This window comes from Pararge aegeria, chromosome 9 (assembly GCF_905163445.1).
Source record: "Pararge aegeria chromosome 9, ilParAegt1.1, whole genome shotgun sequence".
Lineage (NCBI taxonomy): Eukaryota > Metazoa > Arthropoda > Insecta > Lepidoptera > Nymphalidae > Pararge > Pararge aegeria.
Window position 1 is genome coordinate 764,926 of NC_053188.1, and position 14,267 is coordinate 779,192.

Below are 14,267 nucleotides of genomic sequence, written 5' to 3' on the forward strand. Positions count from 1 at the left end.
CAGCCATTATTTTTTATGCAATGCATTGTGTCCAAAAACAGTAAAAACACCTTGTGCACGTGCGGTATGTTGCTTCTCCACAAGTTTTTTCTTTTCTTTGCGCCTTGACTTTATTTTACATTTCTTGACTGTCCCTTTCCCCATTAAAAAGATTAAACAAACCAAGGTATTAAACCGCCGAATCTGGGGGTCTGTTTTCTAAATAAATAATCTTATCACTGCAGGGTTTATCCATTCCCAACCCGAAAACAGCTTCAATTTATTAAATACCAACTTTACACATCGCGTTCATTTCACGTAGCTGCAGTGGAAAGCTGACCTTAGTCTAGCTAAAAGCAATAGTCTAAATGGTGACGGAAAGTGCCTACTGCGCTAGTAAATACGCGCCACCGGTTTGCTCGGCTTATCCAGCGGAGTGCACAGGTTTGCTCAGCGGTGCTCGATCATGCAAGTGACACGTCGAGTCAAACGTTCAGATGGGGTCCTTTGACTGACGACGACGACCGCTATGCTTATTTAGTATTTATGCATTTAACCCGGAATAAGGAAATTTGCTCTATCACTCTGGGGAAATACTGCCGCCATGCTATTTTATGCCGCAAAGCAGCATTGTTGTCGCTGTGCAGCATTGCGGTTGAATTACAGGCACATGAGGTTTAACACTTACGCCCCGATTCATGGACACAGGGCGGCACTTCGCTGGATTTATCTCATTATATATTATGAAAATTAAGCTTAATTTGCTATACTCCGTGTAAAGCAGGATAATCTGTATGTTATAATTTATAATTTCTTCAATCCTTATACTCCACACTAAAAAGATCTTCGGCAATGTACCCTCTACGCACGTTTCGCTCCGAAACCGGAGCATCCTCAGGAGATGTTGACTATACAATGAAAAATTCGTTTACTAAATAATAATTAGTAATGAGTCAACATGTCAACATGTACATTGCCGAAGATTTGTTTGGTGTGGAGTATGAGGAGCAAAGTAACGCCTGCTTCTATGCAAGGATTTGTATTATATCAATTTTACTTTATAGCTCCGTTAAATTTGAACCGATTTCAATAACAATTTTTTTTATTTGAAAGTGTATACTATCAAACATGTATTGCCTAATCCTAATGAAGATCTGATAAATATTGTCGGAGATAAAGTACATTTAAACTCTTCACAAATAACAGCAAGTCGCAAGGCATATGGGACAGCGATCGATCGCATCCTACTAATATTATTAATGCGAAAGTTTGTGACGATGCTATAAACTGAAATAATAACAACTTAGTAACTCAGTATACCCAACACGTAAAATAATAGTGGGCACATAGCCACGATGATTATTATGTTAGCATCAGATCTTTTCTAGCTTCTATATTGACTCATACGCGCGCGAAGTCGCGAGGGTCCGCTAGTAAAGAAATAAATATACTACGACAATACACACTTCGCCATCAGACGACGACACACATTTTTCATCTGTGGGAACCGAACCCACGGCCTTGGACTCAGAAAGCAGGTTCACTGCCCACTGCGCCAATCGGCTGTCAATGCAAATGTTTTCCCACTAGTTTGAAAATATAGAATTTCCATAAAACCTTCCAATATCCATTGATCATCATCAGCAAACAAATCGTTGTTGAATTTCAATCGTTTTAATATTTGGTACAAAGTATTAGTACCCAAAAAACCGGTCAAGTGCGAATTGGACGCGCGCACGAAAGCTCCGAACCATTATCTATAAAAAACGGCATAAAAAAACATGTCTGTTGTATGAGACCTGCCTTAAATGTTTATTTTATTCTGATTTTTTGATACGGCTACAAAAAATTTCAACCGTCTAACTATTACGTGGTTAGCACTAAGAGACTTAGATGTCATGTGGTCAGGGTACGTATGTAAGTAAGCGGTTATTAAACTATTTTAACATTACGTGTAGACCCATAGATAACGAGGTAACCGCAGAGAACAGCTCGTAGAAATTAGTGGAACATATTCTATATGAATGTTCGTGTTGGTAAATCGTATTCGAAGCGATTATATGTTCTACATATTGGAAAACTTTGATCGACTTGATGTTGTAGAAATTAAGGGAAAAAGTTCCGTAACTGGTACGAATGCCGAAATTGTATATAACATTTTACAAGAATTCTGGATTCATACGAAACATTTTTATGTATATTTAAACTAACCGTCGCCCGCGACTTTATCCGGATCCATTTGAAATAAAAATTATTTCTTACTAGCTGTTGCGCGCGACTTCGTCTGTGTTTGATTTTGTTTTTTGTTGTGCCATTTGGTAAATTTAGTTGTAGATCTATAAAAAAATTTAAGTATTCAGTAGCGCTAAGCCTTAAATGAGGGGGTTGCTGCTGTCCGCTTTGGAGTTCTGTCCTCTATCTCCAACCACAGTTTGGGCAAAATTAAACACATATTATAACCTCCATAGTACAAAAATAATTATTTAAATCGGTTATAATTTGTCGGAGTTATCATAGCTCGGAGAACCGATGGACGTTGGGGTTCCAAGGTGCTGGAATGGTGACCCCGCACAGGTAAACGCAGCGTCAATGGACAGGCGACAACGAGTCGCTAGTAGCCGCTGGAAACAAGCGGACCAGGGCCGTGGAATTTGGAACTCTCTACAAAAGTCCTATGTCCAGAAGTGGACGCTCGCCAATTTCACAGTTGAACAAAGCTTTTAAAAAGAGTTGATTATGACACACGACATTTTAAAAGTGCATGTGAAAATTTTGTATTAATATTTTCATTTGTATTTGCCGAAGAGAGAGTAAATAAAGTTCAGTTTGCCACAATAGCTTCGTCAAAAGGCGCTTTAAGAGTTAGATTTACCACTGTTTAAGCTTTCACAGAAACACATATTATTAAGAGTTGATTAACGCGCATGCGCCGAGGATCGGCTCCTTTAACTCCTAACTTGTGTCCCACAGTTGCAAATGGACAATTCGGGCTACGGGACGGATATTAAACGCCCATCCAGTATTCCTAAGCGACGATTTTCGTAATACGAGTACGAGTTTGGCCGAGACAATTTGTTTTAGTGCAATGTACAAATATCGTTTGAATATTTTTTTGTTGTGACGGTTTTTGTGAGTGTTAGTGATGTGGCTGCGGTTGTATATTGTAATACTTTTGGGAGTTACAGTGTTGTTTGGATGTACGGATTCTGTCGGTAAGTTTATTTAAATAAAACTCTCTAAAGTTATATTATGAACTTTATGAATTAATTTGCCTAATACCAACATGGTTTAACTACATTTTCACGTTCTATAGAAATCGAGAAAGTTGAATTTATAAGTTATCTGTTCTATTAGCTTCACTAAACATTATACTAAACTTTATTTGAAATATTTTACTTTTGCGTCTTGCAAAAATTTAAATATTACTCGACCGATTTGAATATCTCTATTTGTCGTCGTTCTGTGGTGCAGGAAAGTGAAAATTCTGTATTACCCAAAACAACAAGTAATCTAATAACGGTTGCCCTTTTGGATTGCTTTCTACAGATGGCGCCTACAGATTCCTAAACGCTTATGAATCCTTACAATGAAATAAATTTTAGGTGGTACGAAATTAAACGGGCTATCCATAATAACGCATAAAATAATGTTCATTTATTTAAATTGTCGCATGTAATGTTCGTTTTTGTTACGCAGTCAAATGCTTTTGCCAAGTCAAAAAAGCAAAAGAAAAGTGTTTGACCTGGCTCTTTGCTTTTTCTTGAGGTTGTACCGAAAGCCAAATTGTATATTGAAGAGGATTTTATACGATAGCAGTAAAAGGTTTATTGGAGTTCACGTCAAGATATTTTGTGGACCTTGTAGTTTCATAGTATGTATATAAAGTACATTCCGAGAGATCACATTTGTTTCTGTATAGTGAACAAATTTATGAAATCCGAAAGTCAGTGTGGTAGCGTTCTTCGTATTACAAGTTTCTTGTTTTCTCGACCATAGCTCTCCGCCATAGCTTCTAGAGAAGATTGGCAACGCTGAACGCTTTATTATTTTGTTATTACAATAAAATTAGATAGTGGCTCATGTCGATCTCTTATGATAGGCTAATGGACTCGAAATTCTAAGTTCGATCGCCGTTGATTCGGTGCATTTGACCAGTTCACTTTTATTAGCAAATACTTGCTTTTTATCAAGTAATTTAATAGGGGTCGCACATCATACCATCAAACCAGTTATGTCTCTGACTTATGTTCATTGGTGTCCGTTTAGCCTTTTTTTGCCCTTGTTTCCGGAGCTCATTATTTCTCGATGCATTTATTAGTGTTTGAAACTCGTCTGTCAGAGCTTGTATAGTTATATACATACTATAGTTGCATTAGTATTACAACAAATATTATTATGAGTCTGTTAGCTTTTTATAAATCGTTAAATGGACAGCTCACCTATATAAAAATGCGCTATATTTTGATTTTTAAACAGCTACTCACCAAAATTTACCAATAAATGAAAACCGTTTCTGAGACCTGAGAGTATATCGATTAATTTGGCTTTACTTTGAACCTTTAGTCGACGCTGGAACAACACTATACCCCAAATAACACTTGTCACGGATACTGTAACAAAGTTGTAACAATATTCGTGACAGAGTTTCTGATATCATATTTAACTTGGCTTGTTATTGTTTGACTGTGTTTTGTACATTTTGCGACTATTTAAATTTAATAATAATAATAAATCTTTTTTATTCGGGAACAAACATCACATAGGAATTAACGTAGAGAGTACACGCTACAAAAGGAGGACAGGAAATGAGGACTTAAATTATAAAAAAAAAGCATCTTAAAATTAGGTAACTAAATAAAAATTATTATTAATTATTCTATGTTATGTGGTGTTATTTCTCCCAAACAGAGTATCGCTAAAGCGTTATGCTGTAGCAGTGGTTACTGCTTCAGCGCTGATTTTCAGGCGACCTCTCTCGACATCCAAATTTATGATATACGAGTAAATATAAAAAAATTAAAAGTTTAGTCTTTAAACTCGATCCGTAAGCCTTTTCGATACATTGTTTTTCAAAATAGGTAGAGGTAATAAGGACTTCGTCTTCACGATTGGAGGGCGAGTTCAAATTCCAGCACGCATCTCTTTTTATAAACTTTTCCAATTTATGTGCGTTTTAAATTCAAAATATCACTTGTTTCGACGGAAGGTAAACATCGTAACTAAACCTGCAATCCTGGCAGTTCTATGTAATGTTTTCAATCGAATATAGTAAAGAGTAATCGTATCGAGTACACCAATCCTCACTGAGTCGAGTTGGACAACGGCCTATACCCTTCTCAGTTTGGGGAAGACCCGTGCCCTAGTAAGCTCGTAAACGGTTATAATATGATGCAAAAAGAGTTGTATCTATTTTACATTTACGACAGACGATTTCAAGTTTCTTATTAATAATAATTTTTGTTTATCTACTACAACTTAGCCTTGATTTCATCTGGTGGTATTGGATGATACAGTCTGAGATTGGATTGGGCTAACAAATTAGGGGTATGGCAATCGGTTCTTACGTAGCCTTATACGCGAATACTAAATCGCTTGGTGGCACGGCTTTGTCGGTATGGCGGTAACTAGATATAGCCGAAGCTTTCCCAATTTGTCCTGGTCTCGGGATAAGACTTATAAGACTACAGCGTAGTTATTGCAGATTGTGCATACATTGGTAATGTTTTGTCGAAAGAAGAAAGTAATGCTACCAAAAGTATGTTAAATATTTATTCGGAAAGATTAATAAGTAGACTAGGGCCAGGAAGTTTAACTTGTTTTTGATTAACTTAAAAAACTTTTTTAATACGACTGACAACGATTATTTATATTTAAATATTTTTGGTGTTTTTTAAAAACAAAACAAAAACACATATTGTGAAATGGGTGTTTCCTTTAATCGAATTCAAAGTTTAGATTATTTGAAACTCAATTCGCACGCCTTTACGTGATATTGGTTTTTGGTACCTTCAAAACTTATTTATCTTTCCAATAGTAAAACAAATTTGTTACGTTACAGAAAGCTTGTTCTTTTTTTAACTCTTCAAGAAAGTAAATGTTAAAAGCTGTTTGAATGCATAAGAAAATATGGCTTGCTCAATTTTTGAACTCTGGAATGATGGAAATCATACTTTTAGCTTCGGAAAAATATTTAAGTTTTAATAGACGATCTCCTTGGCGCAGTGGTGTGCGCTGTGGTTATAAGTGGAAGGTCGCGGGTTCAATAAATTCAATGATTTCGGAATTTTCCCTGGTGTGGTCTAGTAAGAGACTTCTGCCGTGGCTAGTTACCAATCTAGCGACAAACATAATTGCCGATAAACGATTAGCGCTCCGCTGTCACTCGTTAGGCATTTGGGTTTAATATAACTGTCATACCTCTAGCAGGCTAGCCCGCTATCTTAGATAAGGTGAGATTGCAGTCAAGGGCTAACTTAACTTGTAGTGGACAAAAAAAACTAAAATTTCAGGCATTCAAAGTAATAGTTGGAAACTTGTAGAATGTTTTTGTGAGTAAATCATTTTCGAAGCAATTATATTTCATACAAGTAAGAAAAATTTTGATCGTCTGGATGTTATAGAAATGTTGGGAAAAAGTGCCGTAACTGGTACCGAAGGATAATGATGTTATAACTTTTTATTTGCCAGAATTTAGAATTATTACGAAATATTTTATTTGTGTGTCACTATAAATATCTTTTGAATTATGTTAAACTTTTCTTTTATTATATATAAGTCGTATATTAAGGAACCGACCAAAAAAACGCGGATAAATCTTGATTAAATTTTTTTTACAAAAAATAATCTGCTTTGTTGGCTTAAAAATGTTGTAGAAAATATTTATGTCTTGCTTTTTAGTTGTTTAACAAGGTTGTTTTTTTTTATTGCATTTTCCGAGGCCTGGGTGTTATAGGTTAAGGAGTTGTCCGAGCAATTCGCCATCAGCTTTTTATTGTGATGAGCATAAATTGCTTGGCAGTGATATATCATAATCTAAGCGCAAACCGTGTAATACTGAAGATTGTATAGTTCCGGTAGCACTCCATGGTTATCATGATCAATTCCACTTGACTATATGGTGCTCGAAAGAATATGCACCAGTTCCTTTAAAAAATAGGCAAATTGCTATAGGTGTACCTTATATATTGGAAGAATTCCGACGATCTTCAGGATCTCTCCTACCAATCTTCACCAAATTAAAATGGGACCATTTCTGAGGTAAAACGTACCAAACAAAAAAGAACCTTCAAAATCGGTTTATAATTCCGCGGAGTAATCGAGTATCAAATATAGAATAATAATAATAATAATAATAATAATAATAATTTTTTTTTAATATTTGAAAAAAAAACAAACAATCGTATTGAGAAAATCCTCCTTTTTTAAGTCGGTTTAAAATGTGGGTCAAAACTCTGTCTATGTATCCGGAAAAGAAAAGTGGAAACGACTAGTATCTATCTATAAGGTCAAGTTGTATTATTGGGTTTCAGTCTGAAAAGCTTGGTTACCGGTGCTATTACTAGCTCATGGGGCTTACTCGTCTAAAACTTCGCGTGCAGAGCTGCCAACTGTTATTGTTAACTAATAATAGTACTTGCTTACATTGTATGCTACTAATTATAACTGAATCCGATAGCTTAGGCTTCTTCAACACCTGCAACAAAGATAACAAAGAAGAATATTAAATCCGATTGACCATCACACCATAGATCATCACAGATTTAAATGACAATATCTGTAGCTGCTGCGAGTTCTCAATGAGTAAGGAGTAGAATATTTAAGGCATTGTAAATTCCTAGTTAATATAAGATAAATAAAAAAAATTGTGTTTCACCTCCACTTGGAGAAAACATTTTTTTTAAATGCTTATAAAAAATTAGGATAGTTGATATTTGAACCTGCATAATATATCAGGCAATAGCCCGAGTACTTTGCTATGGTATGTTTTAATATCAGTTCTATTTTTACGTCAGTGGTTTAAAAGCTTCTGCGAGTGCCATCTAGAAGCACACATTGCAGTTTTAAAACATTTATTTAAGGTCCATATCACAATAAGGCACTTTAAACGAGATATGTGTAATTACATTTATTTAATATTTTTTATTTCTTATATAAAAATAACTAAGAAAGTGTAACGATGCATATTGTTCCATGCATAAACTAAGCTGAGAAAAGAGCTGATATTAAATATTTAAATAGCTATTGCGACCTCGTTAAATAAAAATCGGCTTTCATATCGGTTCACCCGTTAACAATGAACAACCTACACAGACTTAAAACACCCTTATTTTTACTTCAGGGGTTAAAAAGGTAAGAGTTACTATGTAGCTATAATTCCAAGCCATCTCAAATGAATAGGCACTCCTAAACCATACCGGCAGAAGTAGATTACTGCTATACAGAGCAAATATTCTTTGCAAATCACGAGAGCAAGCCCGTTGAAACTGTCAAAAGAAAACTCTATAATTCCAACGGGAAATGTCGTTGGGGACATGAAAGGAAATTCGTGCATATTCTGTTACTAAAGCTAGACCGCACATAAAATATACAGATATACATTATAACGAACACCCTGGTGAGTGCTATCGTCTTATAAATGAGAAGTTCCCAGGTTTGATCCCTGCAACGGCAGCTTGCACACTAATAATTTTTGAGATTTTTGTGGCCTAGTCTTGTACCGAGCTTTAGACGTAACTTAAGTTATCACTCTACCGGTAATTCGTGCCACAAAGGGATTAAGCATTACGGTACGATGCCGCGTGCAAACTGATGAGAGGTACGGGTGTAATAATAAATTCAAATACAAAAATGTTTTATTTAAGATCCCAGGCACTTATTTTAGCGTTCAAACATATAATATGTTACCATTAATGTTAGGTGATGGTGATAACTACATTCGTTAACTTAAAACGAAAGCTAGGAGGATTCCAAACGCACACTGGTCTAAGAGCCTACAACAAACTTAACTGTTTTTTTTTGTTATCACCATCTCAAAGACAAATAAATAATTAGCCACCACTACATGCTAAGCCGTAACCACATAGGTATTGAGATATTAAATTTGATTGAAATTTCTGCCATTTCTGCACTTAATAGCTAAAATTAAGGCTTTTTTGTGGCAAATTCTTAATTCAAATTTCAATTCAGTTTAAAGTAGGCCTAGTTAATAAGGACTTTTAAGAAATAAAAACAAACAGTAAACGGTAGTACATTTTTGTAGGTGGATTCCAGAGTATTGAAATTGGAGTAAGTTATCATTGAGATACTAGGTAGGCAACTGAAGCCTATTTATTAGCCTCAGAAGTTATCATAATTCCACGCAAAATGGCTAGAATCTATTATTACAAGATATTAAACTGGACTTATTTATATTCGGTGAGATGTAAGTTCTACAATTAATTCTTAAACTTATTACAAATACAACGTGTAAATAAAAAAACCGAAATATTACTTCACATGCTTTAGAGGTACATTATTTACTGTCTTTGAGACTTATCTGTGAAAACGAAACGCTTTTAGTTTTTAGGAAACCACCGCCATAGTTTTTACTGAAAATAAATCAGATGCAGTCCTAGCATCCCATGCCAAATTAGAATCGTGTGATGCATGTCACTTTATTAGGTGCGCGTTGCGTAGCGTAGGTACTATGCGCCTTACGGTATTTTATCTTCAATAGGGTTGTCATACACTTAGAATGTATTGAATTCGTTTGTATGAAAAAATAAATATACTTATACACCCTTCAACAGTAATTCGTAATTCGGTTACACGTTGTATATTTGTGTTTTTTTGTATCATATTGTATGGTTATTATACAAGCGTGTGCTTTTTGTAATATTTGTTATATAATTTCGTTATATAATTGTTGCATTTGTATTTTTTTGTTTTAATTATTATTATTATTAATGAATAAACACGTCTGCATAACCTGGCTTGAAGTTCTAGCTGAAAATCAAAGGTGCATACTGATCAAGCAATGTAGGCTAACGCTGAGCTGGAAACTTTTACTATGTTGTGCCACACATGACAAGTGATATCCTGGCGATTCTGCTAGTTGTGCATTGAGCTGTCTTGAATTAGCGGAGGGTGCATCTAAGGAGTTAAATATTGTAGTGTGTGACTTATTTAAGTAAATAATAAACATATTTTCTTTCCTTCTCAATGTATGACGTGATTAAATTATCCACGACAGAATTGTGTTTTGGTTTGTTGTTTGGTTTGTTTTAAACCACTACAACAAAGTATTTATTTCTTTAAAACAAGACAGGAAAGTGAATAGACATAAACATATATTACACTAGCTGTGGCCCGCGACTTCGTCTGCGTTTGATTTTGTTTTTAAAGTATTCAGTATCGCTAAGTCTTAAATGAGTATAGTAGTATGACTGTCATGTGACTGTCAATTAATTATAGACAAATAATTTGCAATAGAATAAAATTGCAACTATAATTAAAGATCTAAGCTATCCTATCTCTTAAGTTGGACCAGACTGCTCACGGTGTGCCAATTTAATTTAAAATCGGTTAAGTAGTTTAGGAGTCCATCGCGGACAAACATCGTGACAGGAGATTTATATATATTAAGATTTTAGCATCATATTTATACCTAGAATCTTCTTATTCAAATCGTAACACGTCACAAAGCGTACAGCATGGCGGTAGTACGACCGCACGCCCTTCAAAGAGTATCTGGGCTCATGTACTCAAACTAATTCACCGTAAATAAAATTTTATTTTATCGTGATGAATACTGATGTATCGAGGAATATTTACTACAGATATACTCGTAACATAAAGCCTCCATCGTTTCTTATTAATCGCAATTGGCCCAAACAATTACCCGTATATACCGCTACTTTATATACATAGGCTAGTCAAAACAATTTCCATTTCTGCTCGCTAATTTCGCAGAATCTGTTTTGCAAAATGGCGATAGAGTCACTTCATACAAGCAGACTTGATATTTCAAAAGTCTGTGAAGCAAGTCTTCTTTATATTTTTTTTTTATTTCTTCTTTTAATAAAATTATTTACAATAAAAATAGCTATTGTTAATCATCATTTCAACCCAATACCGGCTTACTACAGGGCACTAGTCTCCTCGCACAATGATAAGTCGTTAGGCTGTGGTAAACTATATACGAGTACGGCATTGAAAACATTATAGAGAACTCTCAAGTATGCCGGTTTCCTCACGATGTTTTTCTTCACCGTTGAAGGAAGTGACATTTTATTGCTTAAAACGTACACAACTTAGAAATGTGAAGCGTTCGAGATGAGATTAAAAAACCCTTTGAAAGTGAAGCTGAAGTCCTAACCTCTAGGCCATTTCTTTATAATGTGGGTAATAACATACCTATTATAATGTTAAACCTATTTCACCTTATAAGCGAGTATGTAAAACAAGTGGATCTTTTTAAGAATAGTTCTTTAATTACCATTTACAGATAAATGTAAGAATATTTTGTCGCACTTTCAGTACGGTGAAAAATAGTTTACTTGGCCCCAATAATCGGCGAAACCTATTGTTAGAAAAGGTGATTCAAGTATAGCATTAACCAATTTTTGACATAAACACATATTATTAAGAGTTGATTATCACGCATGCGCCGAGGATCCGCTCCTTCAACTACAAACTTGTGTCCCACAGTTGCAAATGGACCATTCGGGCTACGGGACGGATATTACCGCCTGTGCAGAATTTCTGAGCGACGATTTTCGTAACACGAGTACAAGTATTGAGACTTTTTAGTTTGAGCAATGTACAAGTTTAGTTTAAATATTTTTTTGTTGTGACGGGCTTAGTGAGTGGTTGTTAGTGATGTGGCTGCAATTTTATAACGTTGTAATACTTTTGGGAGTTACAGTGTGGTTTGGATGTACGGATTCTGTCGGTAAGTTTTTTCTAATCATTCCAAATTCGGAAAGCATTACAATTAGTTATCGTGTTAACGTATTTCTTTGACAAATACAAACATAATTTATTGTAGATTTTATTGTTAAATATACGCTTTAGAAGTTAGAGAAAAATTAGCTATATTTGGAAATACTCAATAAAGGCACTTAAAGGAAACGTGTGATTAATTCACTTAAAAGACCGGGTCGCTTCAACACAAACAAAAAGTTGGTTTTGAATGGAATTTAAATATTTTTTTAACATTGAAACAAACAAAAAAGAACTTTTTTATTTACGCCCTAAACATATAATTATTTCAAACTAGATATAAATAGAGCTATTCCGAAATTCAAGTCAATTTGTTGCTTATTTAGGGCGTAAAAGAAGGACAAACAAACAAATTAATATATAATAATTTCGCATTTATAATATTAGTCTGGAAAACTTCTGAGGTAAGGTAATATTGTGTTTATAATAAGGCTGTTAAAACTCATTTTAGATTACCGAAATGATACTCAAAGGACAAATTGGACCCACTAGTTTTAGTTTTTTTTTATTCCACTACAAGTTATCCCTTGACAGAAATCACGCCTAAAAAGGTCTTAAAAGTAAGCAGGCTAAATCGGTTTCTACGCGACATGGTAACGGATCATTAAATCGCTTAGCAGCACGTTTTTGTCGGTAGAGGGGTAACTAACCACGGCCGAAGCGTCCTACCAGGGCAAAACTATGTTTCTAAAAAATATAATTACTGATTCCCTCTTTGTTTGCTCTGAAGGTAGACTTCATCAAAAATTGCAGTATTGTAGGTCACCGGGAAGTACGAGTACCCTTTAGGTTTTGATTGCATTCAGGGAACAGAACAGTGAGATGGGACTTGGAAATACGCTTTGAGAGGCTATATCTTTTCATTGCGTTTAAGATTCTAACTTGAAATATTACAAGTATTTAAATTACATTTTTAAAAACTAAGTGTTTTCGTAAACATCCGTATTTTAAAACCTTATCTTTTTCCAATATAAATAAAGTAAAAATACATATCATATCAAATTAAATGCAACGATAAGAACAGTTTCGTAACCTGCCAACTCACATTGAAGCAGCATGTTGGGACATGTACCTTCCTTCAGCTATCGGGAGGTCATTACTTATGCTGATGATAATAAAGATTCACAGATTATTGAACTAGTAGTAGAGCTTTTTTCGACAGAGCTCGTCCGGGGAAGTATCACCATGCTTATTTCTGCCGCTAAGCAGAATAATTGCAATGTTCCGGTCTGAAGGGCGTAGTTGCCAGTGCTATTACAGGCACATGAGTGTTAACACCTACGCCTCAGGTTGATGGACTCAGGGCGGCACGTTGCAGGACGTGTACCTTGCGTGACCCGCTAAGTACTTACTCTGTTTACACGCTATGGTATACTCATATTATAAATGCAAAAGTGTGGTTGCTTTATTAAAAGACGCCGAGTAAGATATGCTTTTTTTACAAATCTCGCAGGGTACTTTTTATCCCTGAAAACTAAACATTTTTTGGGATAAAAGTACCCCACGTAATTTGTTTAAAACCGTTATGAACGTGGATGAAAACACGGGCAACGGCTCGTTATTACAATAAAAAAAAACTAAAAAAAAATCGTTTGAGTACACATGTACACGCGTTAGAAGTTATACTACTTTGGCATAAAGATAAAAATCTTTTCAAGGATTTTATCAATCGCCCTATTCTACGTTTCTAGAAAAAACTAAACTAACATAGAAACAAGTATATTTAATTCATTGAAAGTTTTATTATTACGCATAATTAATTAATTAATAAAAATAATTTATTTTTAAAAAATCACAAAAAAACGACTTTACATCATTAAATAAATTGACATAATAAACATAATTATTTTTGGAATACTAATAGACTCATTATCGGACAACCAAGTTTCACTCAACATTGAAATTTAGATTTTTGTTCAATTGTATCAATTAAATCAACAGAGTAACCCTGCAGACTTTGAGAACTGAAAGAGTACTGTCAAACCTTATAGCTAACTTCAGGGTGTCGGTTTTCTTGTGACAGTGTTCACGCGCATCGAAAGACATTACTCTCATCATTTTCCCCTAACGTGCCAAACGAAGTACAACTTCAAAAGTATACTATAAACAAGCTCAAGAAAAAGACATTCCAAAAAAATAAATAATAAGCAACCAATGCTAAACTTCAAAAGTCTCATAAACTATTCGAGAATTAAATGGTGTGTGACAAACATATTATTACTCCATAGGACCTTCAAGACGTCATGATGCTCCAAGGTCTATTGCGAGTTGCAAACAAAGTTAGTAAGTTTACGAACAATTACGTT

The 14,267-nt window shown here is 34.8% G+C and overlaps 1 protein-coding gene across 1 annotated transcript in view; it reads left to right on the plus strand.

The window, feature by feature from the left end:
- Positions 1-347: 347 nt before the first annotated feature.
- LOC120626423 (protein amalgam-like) overlaps positions 348-14,267 on the plus strand; it is a 129,957-nt gene continuing 116,037 nt past the window's right edge. Inside the window, exons 1-3 of the mRNA XM_039893948.1 lie at positions 348-423; positions 3,120-3,191; positions 9,399-9,404. Coding sequence (XP_039749882.1) covers positions 348-423; positions 3,120-3,191; positions 9,399-9,404 — 154 coding nt within the window. The remainder of the gene's footprint in view (positions 424-3,119; positions 3,192-9,398; positions 9,405-14,267) is intronic.